The following is an 18,353-nucleotide window of genomic DNA, read 5'->3' on the forward strand; positions in this document are numbered from 1 at the left end:
TGACAGACATTCTATCTGGAGTGGAATGGATTGAATTCACTGCCTTTATTGCTTTTTCTCCCCAGTTTTTATTGCTTTATTATAGACACGTAAAAGTTTTATATCCACAGATTATGCAAGCTGACTTGACTTTCTTGTTCGTAATCATCTGTTATTGGTTGAAAATTCTAATCCTACAAAAAAGCTGGCAAAAAAAAAGTATATGTTACATGCTATTAGTTCTGATTAAGGACATTATTTACAACAAAGGAGAGCCTGACTAGTTCTCCTTAATCTTTGCAGCATTAGGATTGCTGGGTTTTGCCTCCAGTCAACCCTCTGGGACTTATTGATCAGACTGAGGGAGCCACGTCATAATAGTACCAGTTTAAGAGTCCCAGTTTGTAGTCATGAGATACGGCTCCTGATGCAAAGACTTTCACCATTCATTTGCAAAGCACAAGTCAAGAGTGTGATTGGAAGTTCTCCACTTGCCTGGATGAGTACAACTTTGATGATGATCAAAGCTGAACACCGTCCAGGACAAAGCTGTTTGTTAGGTTGCCGCCTTGTTCACCATCTTAAAAATCACCCTTGCATCATTGGTACACTGAACCCATGGTATGTATTGTCTTCAAAATACTGCAGGGGTTCATTTGGCACCCTTTCAGCAGAGCATATAAACCTGCAAATGCTACTGAGGACTTTGGGAGCATTATGTGGAACACACAAAGCTTGCAAGCACAACTCATCTCCCCCAGCAAATCACACGTCATCCTGACTCGAAAATATATTATCGGCCGTTCACTATCGGAGTCATAATCTTGGAACAACTTACCTGAGAACACGTGCAAGTTCCTTCACTATAATGCCTGCAATAGTTCAAGAGGCTGGTTCATCACCTCCTTCTAAGGCAATCAGGATGGGCCGTAAATGTCTGCCCCATGATGCATTCTCAGGCAAGGAATCTGCTGTTAAATCCAAAACATTTGGAGGTGAAAGCTTGTGCAAAACATCTTAATTCTAATAGTATGCACTTGGCTGCTATAACCTTTAGCAATTCTGTAAAAACTTAATAGAATATTTAATTTTAAAAGGTCTGAAACTCCATTTCAGCAATATAATTGCTGTAAATGTCATACGTTGAATAAATGCCTTTCTTTACCCTATCACATAATTAAATTGATAATTGATTAGTATACAAGTTACCCATTCTAGTTTGCAGTTGTATCTAATTCTGCATGTTGTATTGTAGCAGTATTTGGTGCTATTGATACTGGCTGCCAGCAAGGGATGGAAGCTTTTATGGTGTTTGTGAACAGAAATAAACACAAGCGAGGATATACAGTATTTACAGACTTGCCCAAATCTGGAGGGAATGGAACAGTCAAGTCAAGTTTATTCGTCACATACACATACGAGACGTGCAGTGAAATGAAAAGTGGAAATGCCCGCGGACTTTGTGCAAAAAGACAAACAAACAAACTACAAACAGATTCACATATTCTTTTACATATTACATATTGTGGGAGAAAGGAAAAAGGAGAAAAAAAACAATTTAAAAAAAAAAACTCAGTAGAATGGTACAGTAAAGTTAGTCCCTGGTGAGGTAGGAGTTTACAGTTCTAATGGCCTCTGGGAAGAAACTCCTTCTCAACCTCTCCGTTCTCACAGCATGGCAACAGAAGCGTTTGCCTGACCGTAGCAGCTGGAACAGTTTGTTGCAGAGGTGGAAGGGGTCTCCCATGATCTTATTGAGTAGAAGCACTGGAGGATCCTCAGAGACACTGAATATCCTCACTTGCCTGAGGTGGTAAAGGCGCTGTCTTGCCTTACGAGTGCTGCAGCGTGTGATGTCCATGTCATATCCTCGGAGCCCTTTAGGCATCTTCTTTCCATGTCCCTCAATGATTCTGCAGCTCCTAGCGTGGACTGTGCAAATTAATTTATTTGATGACTGAAAGTTCCTTAAGAATTAGCACCAATACGCTGTTAAAACGCTTTTACATCACATTCCACAAGGTTCAATATTTTGTGGTGTTCACAGTGAGAATATTGGTAGTGTTAACAAAATCACTGAGCTACAATGCCCCAATCCCTGTGGAGACTGGGCAACGCCTAAATTTCCACATTAAACAGTCAAAGGTTCCTGTCATATTTTGGATACTTATGGTGAGTACTGATGGTTTTGCCAACATTGTAAATTCCTGTTTTAAAAAACTCTCCCAACTAACCGAGGGAAGAGAAACACATCAAAGTTACCAACAGTTGCGTGTTGCCTGGTCCTAATTTGTTTTGTTGAAATTTGGATACGTGAATATTTGTGATTGAATGCTTTGAAGAAAGATTAGACGCATATATCCAGAACCATCGGACATAAAACCAAAAGATGCGGCAAACCAAATTGTTAGTTTATCCCCCAATTTTTCTTAAGAGGGGAAAGTGCACATTTAGTGATTTCACTTTTGTTAATCAATTTTCAAAGTAGACATTAATATTTCATGTGTCCAGCAACCTCGGAACAGGAAATAAGGTTGCAGGTAACTTTTTAACTTTCCAATCATATTTTTTTTAATTTATTTCAAGAGTCAAGAGTGTTTTATTGTCAAATGTTCTGAAATGGAACAATGAAATTCTTTCCTGCAGTCGTTCGACAGATATGTAAAATATGGTACTCTGTAAACACCATATCAAACAACAACAGAAGGTTAATATATAAAAACAAACACATAATATAGTGCAAAGGCAAAAAAATGCCCCCGAGTGCAATCAAGGCAGTTCATTGTTCAAGATTAAATTGGAGTTAGTAGTGTTCAATAAACTAATGCTGTTGGGAAGAAGCTGCACCTGGATGTTACAGTTTTCAGGATCCTATATCATCTTCCTGATGGCAAGAATGAAATGAGAGTATGACCAGGGAGGTGTGGGTCTCTGATGATGCTGGCTGCCTTTTTGAGGCAGTGACTCCTGTAGATCCCTTTGATGGCGGTGAGGTCAGTACCCATGATGGACTGGGCAATGTTTACCACTTCTTGCATTTTGTTCCTGCTGCTCATGTTGTCGAACCGGGTGGAAGTATTTGTTGTCATACCAAATCTCCATCTTCTAAGGAAGTCGAGGCAGTAGAATTTTAGCAGGGACACAGCCATTTATCTTTGGAGTTCTGTACTGGAACAAGTGGCAGAGGGCAGATGTTTTGAGTAGAGGAGCCAGGTGGACTCTGCATTCAGCCCAGTGTTGGCTGGTCCATTTCGTCTTTTTTTTAAAAATTATTTTTAGTGTGTTTTAAAAGTTTGTGTTAATGTTCTCTGGTTTGTTTTATGTGGGGGATGGGTCGGGGGAAACGTTTTTTCAATCTCTTACCTTGCCGGAGATGCAATTGTTTTCCGGGTCGTATCTCCGGTAGCTCTGCGGCCTAACATCGTGGTACTGGAGGCCTTGCTCGGGACTGACTTTGAGCACCACTGCGGGGCGTGGATTTACCATCTGAGCAGATTCCTTGCCTGGGATCGAGGCTCCATCCATGGCCTGTGCACTTTAACACCAAGGCTCGCAGCCTCGGGAGAGACCGAGTCGGGACCTCCAAAACCGCATGACGTTCGACAAGCCCCGACGCGGGGAACTGACATCCCCCCAATGCAGGATCTTGATCGCCCCGACGCAGAGGGCGTGCTCTGCAGGCTACGGGAGTCAAGATCGTTCCGTCAACGGAAGGTTACAATCTTGAAATGTGGGGGAAAAATGATTCCCGATCCCATGAGCGAAATGAAAGATGGGTGGCTTGGAGAATCAAAAGGACTAAACTGCTGGCCTCGCACATCCATTGTCCAGCTGTCAAATCATCTTGCCAGTTATGATGAGGCTAACCAGCCAGCTACTTCACTGAAGTCTCGCCTGCTTAGCGACTACAAAGAAGGCAAGGCTGATAGCTATTTTGATGCTAGTCAAGAGACTCGTGACTAAGTTTTGCACTACACAACTTTACTTACACCTGTACATGCAGAAGTCAACAAACGTGCATACAGCCTGTGGCCGTGGACTAGTATAGTAAGTCATTCTACCCCCCAAAAAAAAAAAATCAATAAAAAATGGTTATTCATAGTCACGATCTCGTACACTCACTCGCCAAAGCAGAAAGCAATAAAACCACCAAAATCATCGTAGTTTCGTACAAATGAACCATAAATACACCCAGTTGATAGTTTCGAAAGCAGTATTTTCGAAGAAGCAAAACTGGAAAATACTATGAAATGCAGGTCTGTACACACAGGGTAGCTCAGCTGGCAAGCGTGTTTATCACAAATGACCCATGACCTGGGTATGCGCAGTTGTAATACTGAACTTGCTTATTCTGGGAGAACTGGTTTTAGTAAAGGGGGGCAGAGGAAGAGGAGATGCGGTGATGTGGGTGGTCTACTTAGCCATTCCTTAATAGCCATAGAGTGATACAGTGTGGAAACAGGCCCTTCGGCCCAGCTTGCCCACACTGGCCAACATGTTCCAGCTGCACTAGTCCCACCTGCCTGCGCTTGGTCCATATCCCTCCAAACCTGTCCTATCCATGTACCTGTCTAACTGTTTCTTAAATGCTGGGATAGTCCCAGCCTCAACTACCTCATCTGGCAGCTTGTTCCATACACCCACCACCCTTTGTGTGGAAAAAGTTACCCCTCACATTCTTATTGAATCTTTTCCCCTTCACCTAGAACCTATATCCTCTTGTAGGCCATGGCACATAATCTGTGTCCTTTCTAATTCTGTATACTTCCCAGCTTTTTCAACTACTGAGAAAACAAATTTGACATTTAATTTCTCCTTATTAAAGCAACACTCAATAGTCGCTGGTTTATTTATTGTCACGTGTACCAGGTACAGTGAAATACATTTTTTTGCAAACAGCTCAGCAAGACAACCTCTGGTTATTACAGTATGCACAAAACAGACCACGGAGTCTATGCAAGAGGTGCCATTGTAGACTCCCAGCTGCAGCTGACGTCTCCATTCCACTCATCATCACACGATCCGATGTCAGCCTCCATGCCCGGCCACTGGGTAGCCCGGGGGGGTGTCTCTCACAGCGTCGCGGGCTTCGGTAGGTAGGACCCCCTCCCCCCCCCTCCCCCAGTTCCTCTTACCTGGCCCTGTTCCAGCGTCTGCCACCATCTCCGATTCCTGATCCACAGGGCGAGGTCCAAGAAAGCCGGACCTGTTGGGATACAGCCATGGCCATCCTGGGTAACATTATTGAATCTGCTCTACATCCTCTTCAAATCAAACAAATCCTTCTGATTGAGTGATGTCAGGACAGCACCATACTATTTCTCAATCAATCAATCAGTTTTAATAAAGTGCAAGTGAAATGAATTTGCCAGCAGCGGTACACTGATAAAGAACACACAAAAACACACTAAAAATTGAGCACGAACATCCACCACAGCATTCATCACTATGCTGGAAGGCACAAAAATTTGGCCAATCCTCCTCCATTTTCCGCCATGGTCGGGACTTCAACCCTCCGCAGCCGCCTCTGCGGGCATCCAGGTAAGTCCAGAATCGGCTCTTCCCCACCAGAGACCGCGGCTTCAGGTTGGTGTAGGCCGCAGGCCGGCGGTCGAAGATTTAAAGTTCCCACCACGCCGCAGCCAGAAGCACTGCAGACCGCAGGGTCGGCAGTCGAAGCTCCCCTCCAGGGATCCCCGGCGAGAGACCCCGCTCCTGATGGTAAGTCCACGCTGGGCCCGTGGTAGAAGTTGGCCGCGGGCCGTGGTGGAAGCTTCTTCTCCTGGGTCCCCCACGAGGGATCCCAGGCTGCGGACGCCGCACCAGCCGGAGCTCTGCAGACCACGACTTCAGGCTGCCCTCTCCACGCCGAGAGTCCGCGCTGCGCCCGCCGCTGAAGCCCCGGCCACGTCTCCGGGAAAGGCCGCCCAATCCTTGATGTTAGGCCACGGGGGAGGCGACTTGGAAAAAGTTGCCTCTCCGTGGAGGAAGCAACCGAAGCGGTTTTCCCCCTACCCCCCCCCCCCCCCCAACACCACCCCCCACAAGACACACAAAGAAACATTAAAAACATACTTTAAAACACACTAAAAAAAATTAAAAAAGTTGAAAAGACTAACACGCTGCTGACAGGGCTGCTTGCTTGCAGCGCCCCCACCAACCGAGTATCTGAGTAGCCCCCACCACTGTAGGCTAAATAATGTTTTATTGTACTTCTCTGCTCTTTATATTTCTGTGCTTTAGCTAAGGCAGAAAGTATGTGTTAACCTCCTCATACACATGTGCAATCACCTTATTTATATATATATATATATCAGCTGCTGCCTTGGGAGATACTAGGACTTGTACATTCGGTTCCTTCTAGTTCTCAGTCCTATCATTCAATATGTAAATCCCAGCCTTATTATTTACCCAAATACTAAGTATCTCACACTTACTAAATTACATCTGCTGTTGCTCACCTCACCTCCTCATCTGTTAGTGGCAAAGAATATCCTCATCTCGATCATGAAGAGCACCAATCTTCAAGTAATCTGCAGCCTTAGTAAACTAATACATCGCAGGTTAACAGTCAGAATATTGATGTATTTGACAGCAAGGCTCCCACAACTGGTAGGCAATAGGTGCAGGAGTAGGCCATTTGTCCCTTCAAGCCAGCACCGCCATTCGCTGTGATCATGGCAGATCATCCACAGTCAGTACATCTGCAGTTCCTTCTTAAACATCCAAAATCAGTACCCCGTTCCTGCCTTCTCCCCATAACCCTTGACTCCGTCCGCTATCTTTAAGAGCTCTAACTAACTCTCTTGAAAGCATCCAGAGAAGCGGCCTCCACTGCCCTCTGAGGCAGAGAATTCCACAGATTCACAACTCTCTGGGTGAACAAGTTTTTCCTCATCTCCATTCTAAATGTCCTACCCCTTATTCTTAAACTGTGGCCCCTGGTTCCGGACTCCTCCAACATCGAGAAAATGTTTCCTGCCTCTAGCATCTTCCATCCCTTAATAATTTTATATGTTTCAATAAGATTCCATCTCATCTTTCTAAATTTCAGTGTATACAAGCCCAGTCGCTCCATTCTTTCAACAGATGACAGTCCCGCCATCCCGGGAATTAACCTCGTGAACCTAGGTTGCACTCCCTCAAAAGCAAGAATGTCCTTCCTCAAATTTGGAGAACAAAACTGCACACAATACTCCAGGTGTGGTCTCACCAGGGCCAGGTACAACTGCAGAAGGATCTTTCGACTCCTATACTCAACATCTTTGATTTTTGTGTTATTCAATTTTCCCCATTGTAAAACACACTTCACCTTCTGCCTCTTACCGCCATGCCAATATCAGATCTAATTTGTCAAATTGCTCTAAGTGTTTGAACCTGTGAGACCAAGTCAAAACTCTTAATGTAGTCTACATGGACATGGATCATTACACTCCTGGGCATAATTAATACGCTCCTTGCAATATACCTGTTACAAGTGGTGTGGCTCAGGGTTCGATGCTGGGCCTGTTACTGTTTGTCATCTACATCAATGATTTGGATGAGAACATACAGGGCAAGATTAGCAAGTTTGCTGATGATACAAAAGTTAGTGGTTTTGCAGATGGTTGTGAAAGATTGCAGCAGGATCTGGATCGATTGGCCAGGTGGGCTGAGGAATGGCTGATTGGATTCAATACAGAGAAGTGTGAGGTGTTGCATTTTGGGATGTCTAACAAGGGCAGGATCTACACAGTAAATGGTAGGCCTCTGGGGAGTGTTGTAGATCAGAGGGATCTAGGGGTTAAAGGTCGTCGCAGGTAGATAAGGTGGTCAAAAAGGCTTTTGGCACATTGGCCTTCATTAGTCAGAGTATTGAGTATAGAAATTAGGAGGTCAAGTTGCAGTTGTATAAGACGTTGGTGAGACCGCATTTAGAATATTGTGTTCAGTTCTGGGCACCATGTTGTAGGAAAGATGTTGTCAAGCTTGAAAGGGTTCAGAAAAGATTTACATGGATGTTGCCAGGACTAGAGGGTGTGGCTGAGTGGGCTGAGTCTCTATTCCTTGGAGCGTAGGAGGATGAGGGGTGATCTTTTAGAGGTGTACAAAATCATAAGAGGAATAGATTGGGTAGTCTCTTGCCCAGAGTAGAGGAATTAAGGACCAGAGGACATAGGTTCAAGACGAAGGGGCAAAGATTTAATAGGAATCTGAGGGGTAACTTTTTCACACAAAGAGTGGTGGGTGTATGGAACAAGCTGCCAGAGGAGGTAGTTGGGGCTGGGACTATCCCATCGTTTAAGAAAGTTAGACATGTACATGGATAGGACAGGTTTGGTGGGATATGGACCAAGCGCAGGCAGGTGGAACTAGTGTAGCTGGGACCTGTTGGCTGGTGTGGGCAAGTTGGGCCGAAGGGCCTGTTTCCACACTGTATCACTCTATGACTATACATACTATGAAGATGTCCCTTTAACAGCTATATTCACAATATTTAGCAATTCCAACTCCTCCAGGTGAGGATTATTCAAATCACTGAATTTTTTCTAATAATTTCTCTGCCGTAATAATCGGCCTGTAATTATGGGCCTTATCCTCGCCAATGCTGGTCTTTAATACAAATACAGCATTCACTGATTTATCTTCCCTTCAGGCCCACTAAAACCTCTAAAACCTGCACCTTTTCGGATTATAATTTCTTCCTGTATTCCACCATTCCCTTCTCTCCCTTAAGTCTCCAAACACAATGTCCTTCTCCATGGTCAATACAAATGAGACCTATTCATGTAAGACCCCACCCACATCTTCCAGCACTACAGATGGAGGATTTTTTATCTCTATTTATTAGGAAGACATTGTAGTTGTAGATTTCAGGTTTATTCTATTCAGGGTTATTCCAGAGCATGTTAACATTAAAAAATGAATGAATGAATAAGTTTATTGGCCAAGTATGTACACATACAAGGAATTTGCCTTGGTGCTCCGCTCGCAAGTAACAACACGACATACAGTAAACCATTAAAAATAAAACATTATAGTTTAAACATGTGAATGAAATAGAATACCAGAGCAAAAGGAGGCTGCAGACTTTTGGTTATTGAGTACAGCTCGTGGAAAAAAGCTGTTTTTACGTCACTGTGGTGGCTTTGACGATCCGGAGTCACCTTCCAGAGGGAAGTGCTTCAAATACTTTGTAGCCAGGGTGAGAGAGGTCAGAGATGATCTTACCCGCTCGCTTTCTGGCCCTTGCAGTGTGTAGTTCGTCGATGGAGGGGGGAAGATCTCAGCTGATCGGACAATTCGCTGCAGCCTCCTCGTGCTTGGTGGCTGAGTCAAACCAGACCATGATGGAGAAGGTGAGAACAGACTCTACGATGAGACTCTTTAAAATTGGACCATTATTGCCTTGGCAGATTGTGTTTCCTCAGCTGCCGCAGGAAGTACATCCTCTGTTGGGCCTTTTTGACTCGATGGTGCCCCCCCCCCCCCATTTAAGGTCCTTGGAGATGATGATTCCAAGGAACTCAAAGGACCACAGATGTGACTGTGGTGTTGTTGATGGTGAGTGGGGGGAGGAGGAGCTCTCCTAAAGTCTACTATTAATTCCACCGTCTTAAGAGCATTGAGCTCCAGGTTGTTACAAAGGCACAGCCTAAACTTTGTGTCTTTTAATGGTTTAATGGAGTTGGATTCATCTTCATATCGAGTCCACGTCACGATTAGAAATTGTTCAGCCAGAGCTGAACACACTTCTCGACGTCTGCATACAATGGCGTCTTGCGCCTCTTGTGCGTAGTGGTGGAAACGGGGCTGCGACGTGAACGCTCTTTCCTTGGCCCCAGTTGGATTCATGGGAGGTGGTCTTGGAGGGGAGGATGCTCCTCAAATTGTGGAGCATCCTCGACAATACAGCTCACTCCCTCCATGACACAATGGTCAACCTGAGGAGTACCTTCAGCAACAGACTGGTTCCATCAAGATGCAGGACAGAACACAGATCCTTCTTCCCTGTGGCTATCAAACTGTACAACTTCTCCCCCTTCTGTCGAGGTTGACTGTAACTGATTCCCCCCCCCCTCCCCCCCCCCCCCCCTTATCCAATCTTTGCACATTCCCCAATCCTTTCCACTCGTTACTTTAATTTCATGTTTCATGTATTTTGTTTTTATGACTGTTGGCAGATCAATTTCCCTCCTAGGATAAATAAATTGTACACACCAAGGGTCCAATGAGTTGTAACCCAGGAGGCAAGGGACAAGATTGCTGATATTTAAATATTTGCTGGTCACGAGAGGTGCCGGATGATACTAAATATGGCGCCATAATTTATAAAAGAGGAGCATGCACGAGCCAGATGATTGCAGGCCAGTGAAAAAAACATCAATGTAGAAATGTAATTGGAAAAGGCTCTGAGAGACGGGATTAATTTCCACTTGGAAAGGCAGGTTAAATCAGCAGTTTTGGTGAGCGTTGCTGTCCCCCGATGTAACAAAATATATTGATGTGGCCTACGTGGACTTTAAGGCCTTTGTCAAGGTTCCACGTGGAAGGACGGTGCAAAACAAGTTGGTAAATTGGATCCAAAGTTGACAATGCTAATAGGAGAAAGAGTGCTATGTTGGAGGCTTTTGTGATGGCCGATTAGGAAAAGGGGAGATGCAACGAGACCTGGGTGTCATGGTACTCCAGTCATTGAAAGTAGGCATGCAGGTGCAGCAGGCAGTGAAGAAAGTGAATGGTATGTTAGCATTCATAGCAAAAGGATTTGAGTATAGGAATAGGGAGGTTCTACTGCAGTTCTACAGGGTCTTGGTGAGACCACACCTGGAGTATTGCGTACAGTTTTGGTCTCCAAATCTGAGGAAGGACATTATTGCCATAGAGGGAGTGCAGAGAAGGTTCACCAGACTGATTCCTGGGATGTCAGGACTTTCATATGAAGAAAGACTGGATAGACTCGGCTTGTATTCGATAGAATTTAGGAGATTGAGGAGGGGATCTTATAGAAACTTACAAAATCCTTAAGGGGTTGGACAGGCTAGATGCAGGAAGATTGTTCCCGATGTTGGGTAGTCCAGGACAAGGGGTCACAGCTTAAGGATAGAGGGGAAATCTTTTAAGACCGAGATGAGAAAAACTTTTTTCACACAGAGTGGTGAATCTCTGGAACTCTCTGCCGCAGAAGGTAGTTGAGGCCAGTTCATTAGCTATATTTAAGAGGGAGTTAGATGTGGAACTTGTGGCTAAAGGGATCAGGGGTGATGAAGAGAAGGCAGAAACATAGAAATTAGGTGCAGGAGTAGGCCATTCGGCCCTTCGAGCCTGCACCGCCATTCAATATGATCATGGCTGATCATCCAACTCAGTATCCCGTACCTGCCTTCTCTCCATACCCCTTGATCCCCTTAGCCACAAGGGCCACATCTAACTCCCTCTTAAATATAGCCAATGAACTGGCCTCAACTACCCTCTCCGGCAGAGAGTTCCAGAGATTCACCACTCTCTGTGTGAAAAAAGTTCTTCTCATCTCGGTTTTAAAGGATTTCCCCCTTATCCTTAAGCTGTGACCCCTTGTCCTGGACTTCCCCAACATCGGGAGCAATCTTCCTGCATCTAGCCTGTCCAACCCTTTAAGAATTTTGTAAGTTTCTATAAGATTCCCTCTCAATCTCCTAAATTCTAGAGAGTATAAACCAAGTCTATCCAGTCTTTCTTCATAAGACAGTCCTGACATCCCAGGAATCAGTCTGGTGAACTGTCTCTGCACTCCCTCTATGGCAATAATGTCCTTCCTCAGATTTGGAGACCAAAACTGTACGCAATACTCCAGGTGTGGTCTCACCGCTTTCTTTACTGCCTGCTGCACCCAGGTCTCGCTGCATCTCCCCCTTTCCCATTCGGCCACCATTTAGATAATAGTCTGCTTTCCCGTTTTTGCCACCAAAATGGATAATCTCACATTTATCCACATTATACTGCAGGAACAGGATACTGAGTTGGATGATTAGCCATGATCATATTGAATGGCGGTGCAGGCTCGAAGGGTCGAATGGCCTACTCTTGCACCTAATTTCTATGTTTCTATGTGATTGGATGCCTATGACCAGTATTAAACCAATACCATTATCAACTTCAGTGGTGCACTGCAGGGATTGGTGCTTTGCTAATACCATTGATATTATCATAGATTAATGATTTTGTTATGAATATAGAGTGATTAGCAAGTTTGCATATGACAACTTGCTGGGATGGCCTAAGATTGGTAACTTGCCGAATGGTGTAATTCTGCTCCTATCACTTATGATCTTAAGACAAGTAAATTGGTGGTGATGCTGATAGTGCGGTGCATAGTCTTAAGATACAAAATGATATTGATCAGCTGGTAAATGGATACTGCAATAATAGATGGAATTTAATCCTGATAAGTGCAAGGTGATACATTTGGGAAGGTCCAGCAAGGGTAGAACATACATCAGGAAGGTTATGGTCCGAGGGAATATTAAAGGAATAGAGCAGCCTTGGCGTACGTCCAAATGATCCCTAAAGGCAATGACACAGGTAGATAAATTATTGAGGGAGGTTTACACGAGACTTGCCTTTATTAGCCAGGGGATTTGAATGTGAGAGCATGCAGGGTTCTTGGGCAGGCAACAGCTGGAACAGTGTGTGCATTGTTAATCACACACTCTGGATACTACTGATACTTGTATTTTGTGCGATGACATTAAAGTTGAATTGAATTGAATTGAATTGAATTAAATTGAATTGGAGGATGTAGATTTACTGGAGAAAAGTGCAGATATTTACATCTGTGAGAAGGTGGGTTTAGCTTTCTTTGAGTTAAGGAGGTCAAAGGAGGAGCTGGATGTGCATATGAAATCGAGAGGCATAAATAGTGTGTATATTGAGAATTTTTCCCATACCAGAGAGATTTAAAGGCGAGGAGTATGTGTTTTGGGGGAGGAGGGGAGTGCAGGGAATTTTATTTTTCTCCTAGAGGACAGGTGCAATCTGGAACATCCTGCCTAAGAAGGTGGTGAAGGCAGGTCCTCTCAACATTAAAGTATTTGGGTGAGTAATTTATTTAGTAATGTACAGGTGCAGGTAAATCGGATTGGTATCGATAGTTCAGCGTGGATGTGATGAGACAGAGGGCCCGTTACTTGCTGTTTGGGTCTGGGATGTTATGATTTATCAAAGGAAGGTGTTAAGTATATGGAATGAGCTGCCAGAAGAGGTAGTTGAGGCAGGTACTATAACAATATTTAAAAGACATTTGGACAGGTACATGGATGTCAACGTTACAGGGATAAAGACCAGATGAGGCATCTTTGTCGACATGGATGTGTTGGGCTGAAGGGCCTGTTTCTGTGCTGCATGACACTATGCATATAATTATTGAGAATGTACCATTCTCCGTACTGTGAAAAGTCACAAAATAAGAAAGCAAATCTTAATGAGGGGAAATATTACACAACTGTAAAACTTGGATATTTTTCCTGCATGTCATTAACACAGTTTCTACGGTTTTCAAATTACTGCTATAAAAATTTATTATTTTTCTGCTAGGAATATATATACATATACAAATTCCTTGATTTATAAATTCTGATTGCAAGTGGTTTTATTCCAGGGCCGATGTTGCCCAGAGGTGGACATCTGTGGGACACTTTGGATACTTCTGCAGTGCGTCCATGATCTGGCTGCTGTCCAGCAGTAGTTTCATCAGCTGGTATTCTTTCTGGGTTCGGACTGATGCTCCTTCCATTGGTTTAATCAACTCCAACTGGTGCAGGTGTTCAAATGCCTAAATGGATAAAAGAAAAATAAATAATTTGGCTGTCTACTGACAAGAAAAGAAAATTGAAGTGGAAGGAAGACAGCGATGAATGTTCAGGGGGACAGAAAGTGCTGGAGGAACTCAGGAGGTCAGGCAGAATCTCTGGAGAACTGGAACATGACGTTTTGGTTGAGATCCTTCTTCAAACTGGATGAACAGTGATGGGAAGGGTAATATCCTTCCGTTTCAACTGAATGGAATTTTAATCAAACTATGAATACCAGCAAACAATCGCAACGACAGCATTGGGAGGGGTTGGCAATAGATTAGAGTTTACAATCAATTCAATTTTAATTGATAGGTTGAAGAAATGCGATCAACTAAAGTAATTAATTAATTTACTGTCTCTCTGTCTCTCTGTCTCTAAAACTTTGATCTTGTGCTCTTCCGGTTTGCGCGGTTTTTCTATCGGCGCAAAAACAGTATGCGATAGCGCTATGGTTTCTTGCCAGCTCACTCACCGTTCTCCTGTGCTGCGAGTGCAACAAGTTTTGTTCCGTTTAGTGGCATATTGTAAATGTTAGCGAGGTTAATAAATCTTAAAAACCTTGCTTGCGCAGATCGATCTCCTCTCCTGCCCGTCAGCGCCACGTGGATTGGTCTCTTCTCGTCACTCCCCGGGATGGTCCACCCCTTCCTGCGCCATTGCGTCTTTAATGGAGCTGAGGGACGCTCTGGATGGCCGGCGGAGGTCTCCAATTTTCGGAGGGACCGGAAGCAGCGCTGCGTTGGAGATGAAGCCAAACGGAAAGCGGAGACTCTGATCCCGGCGGAGAAGAACGTCCAGCAACCAGCGCCCACTGTGAGTCCCCATCGCACCGCCAGCTCCAGCCCCTTTCCCTCTGGTTACCCTCGCTGGCTCCTGCCTCCCTCCCCCGTGATACCCCCCCTCTCCCCCATGGCTTCTCTCCCGTCTTTTCTCTGAGCTCTCTCTCCCCCCTCAAACACCCCCCTCCTCCCCACATAAGTGATGGGTGGAACAGGGGGAGAGGGGAGATGATGAGTAGATGAAGCCTGGCAGAGGTGTAGTTAGAAGACGGTGGGTGAAAAAGATGAGACAGATAGTGAGAAGAGGAAAAAAAACAAGCAGATGGAACAGGTTGGGAATGAAACTCGGTGACATGGGAGAGCAGAAGGAGGGGGTTCAAGACTGATATTGGAAAGCTGCAGTAAATGATGATGATCCACTCTGTGTTTGTGTTTTTGCAGACCTAATTGGTGAAATCAAGGATATGGTCAGAATTTTAAATGGCTTTTAAGTGAAGATGGTTTACTGTTCTAAAAGAAGTGCTGCAGCAGAGGGACCTTGGCTAAGGACATACAAATCATTGAAAGTGCTTGATAAAGTGGTTGATAGGGCACTTAAAATTTAGGGCTTTATCAGAGGCATAAAGTATAAAAGGAGAGGTCAAACTGAACTTTATAACCAGTTGAGGCTGGACCAGTGTTTTACAATGTGTTTGGCTCTGGTCATCTCATTAAAGGAAAGATGTGAAAGCTGGAGAGAAGGTTCAGAGAAGATTTATGCGATTGGAGTGAAAAATAGTTACCCGTTCAGACCAGAGATGCTGGGACTGTGCCCGCTCAAGAAGGATGAGAGGGGATTAGGCAGAAGTACTGACAATAATTTTAAGATTGCGGATAATGGATGCAAACATTGATGGAGGAGGTTACGTAGTGGAAGTCACAGTTATTTTTTTTAAATGTGTCTGGAATGTAATCACATTAGGTGTGGTGGAGGCTGGATCCACTATGGCCTTCATGACAGAATTGGTTGAAAACAATGATCAAGGCTTTGGAAAAGAAGCTGGGAGGTAAAACTGGTGAGGTGCTGCATAGAGTAATACAGCACAGAAATGGGCCTTTTCGCCCAACATGTCAATGCCCAACCAAGATGTCAATCTGCAGTGCAGAACTGGCATTGAAATAACAGAGATAGACACAAAATGCTGGAGTAACTCAGCGGGACAGGCAGCATCTTTGGAGAGAAGGAATGGGTCAAGAACCTTCTTCAGACTGATAGTCAGTGGAGAGGGAGATATAGAGATATGGAAGGGTAAGGTGTGAAAACGAGAGATCAGCAACAGGCTGAATGGTCTCTGCCGTAGACATTCTACCAGAGGGAATTGAATTTTTACTATAAATGTCGACTGTTGAAGGTTACGGAAATAGAACTACACAGCATGGAAACAGGTCCTTTAACCCAGCTAGTGCGATATCAAGAACTGCAGATGCTGAAGTAAATCAGTGGGTGAGCCAACATTTCTGGAGGACATGGATACTTGACGTTTCAGATCAGGATCCTGCTTCAGACCCAAAATGTCGCCTACCACGTCCTCCGGAGATGATCCCTGACCCACTAATTTACTCACACACTGTTATATGCAAGATTTCAGCATCAGCTCCTTTTGAGTCCATTTTAGTGCAATGCCAGGATTTTTCTTCGCATGCTAGTTAAATGAATTTTGCTATCATGTTTCTCTCCTTATCCTGTCATAATCTAGCCATCCTTAAGAATTCTTCAGTCAGTATGTTCTCTACTCCCCTGACTGTATAAGCCCGTTCATGATGTGTTCAAAGTGATTGCAAGAGTGTAAATCTACCCACTAATACATTCTGAACAACATATTAAAGCAAAAGTAAGCTCTGTTCCTTTACTACCGACTGTAAAATACAAGCTATTATCTGTTATCATCTATATCAACTAAAACTCTGATCATGTTGTCTTCCGGTTTACACAGTCTTTCTATTTGCGCAAAAAAAAAAAAAAACGGTACGCGATAGTGCTACGATTTCTCGCCAGCTCATTCATCATTCTCCTGTGCTGCAAGTGCACCATTTTGCTCCGATCAGTGGACTTTCGTAAAAGTTATCGAGGTTTAAAAATCTTAAAAACTGCACATGCGCAGATCGATCTCCTCTCCTGACAGTCAGCGCCGCGTGGATTGGTCTTTTCTCCTGTCACTCCGCGGGATGGACCGCCCCTTCCTGCGCCATTGCGTCTTTACTGGAGCTGAGGAACACTCTGGATGGCTGGTGGAGGTCTGCACCTAGACACAATTTTCGGAGGGACCGGAAGAGGGAGATGTCGCCAAACGGAAAGCGGAGAATCTGATCCCGGCGGAGGAGAATATCCAGCGACCAGCACCCGCTGTGAGTCCCCATCGCACCGCCAATGCCAGCCCCTTCCCCTCAAGTCCCCTCGCTGGCTCCTGCCCCCCTCCACGTGATACCCCTCTCTCCCCCACAACCCCCATCTTTTCTCCGAGCTCTCTCCCAATCGCCCCCCCACCCCCTCCCCCCCATAACCCTCCCCAACCCCACACCCCCCTCCCTCCGCCCACACACCCCCTCGCTCACACACACCCTCTCCCTCAATAACCCCCACAACCCCCTCCCTCACACCACGCTCTCCCCCCATCCTACACCCCCCCTGCCCACACACACACACACACACTCCCCTCCCACCCCCCTCCACCCCCCCCCACACATGAAGAAGGGGGGGAGGGACAGCTGGGGGATGAGGGGAAATGAGCCGTGCCTGCACAATTAGGGGCTATGGGTGAGTGGTGAAATATTGCGTTGGGGAATGGGTTGGGAGACCAGGCCTCCCGTGTGACTGGGACCCAACAGATCCCACTTAGTCTAGTAGCTGATTAAAATGTCTGAGGTCTCCATCACATTAGTTTAGTTCAAAGATACAGTGTGGAAACATCCGTTTCGGCCCACCGAGTTTGCGCTGACCAGCGAGCCCCGTAAACTTACACTGCCCTTCACACACAATTGGGACAAATTTATTTTACGAAAGCCAATTAACCTACAAACCTGTACATCTTTGGAGTGTGAGAGAAACCCCTTGTGGACACGGGGAGAACGTATAAACTCGATACAGACAGCACCCGTAGTCATGATCGTACTCGTGTCTCTGGCCTTGTAAGGCAGCAACTCTACAGCTGTGCTGCCGTGATCTCAGACTGTTAGTAAGTGCAGGAGCAATAATGTGTAAAATAAATTGAAAGTATTTTAAATGGAAGGATTTCTTTTGTTTCTGAAACATTTAGCATCAGTGATCAACTCCATCAGTTATGCTCACCATTTAATGGCATTATACCAAAGTATAACAAGCTTTATTGGATTACTCAAAATAGTTGATGCTTGAAACTTCATTAGCAGTGCCTTTGTGCCTCGCTTCAGTGGAAACAACTCCAATTAAGGAAGCCACTAGTGTAAATAATGTACACATGGACCTATCAGTATGCAGTGTTTTGCACTTCACACAATGGGAGACTTACAGAAGCTGAGAGTGTTATTGAGCCACAGAGCTTACGTGGATTTTGAAGAAGCAGCAATAAGGAGAAGCAGGAAGAAGCACTGATTGGCTGAAGCCCGTGAGGGGGGGGGTGGTGAGTAAGACAAAAGGGGACATACAGTTTAAAACTGAGGAATTTGGTTGGTAAATTAGGCAATTTATCAGTCAACATAAGCAAGGCTGCTCTAAGGGAGCGGCAGTGAGGGAAGTGCCCTGTGAGTAAAGTGTGAGTCTTTGGCTCGA

At 44.8% G+C, this 18,353-nt stretch overlaps 1 protein-coding gene across 1 annotated transcript in view; it reads right to left on the reverse strand.

The window, feature by feature from the left end:
* Positions 1-13,488: 13,488 nt before the first annotated feature.
* The window catches only part of orc4 (origin recognition complex, subunit 4), a 99,795-nt gene continuing 94,930 nt past the window's right edge, over positions 13,489-18,353 (reverse strand). The window contains 1 exon segment of the mRNA XM_055638683.1: positions 13,489-13,768. Coding sequence (XP_055494658.1) covers positions 13,586-13,768 — 183 coding nt within the window. The 3' untranslated portion in view covers positions 13,489-13,585.

The sequence above is a fragment of the Leucoraja erinacea genome, chromosome 7 (genome assembly GCF_028641065.1).
Source record: "Leucoraja erinacea ecotype New England chromosome 7, Leri_hhj_1, whole genome shotgun sequence".
Classification (NCBI taxonomy): domain Eukaryota; kingdom Metazoa; phylum Chordata; class Chondrichthyes; order Rajiformes; family Rajidae; genus Leucoraja; species Leucoraja erinaceus.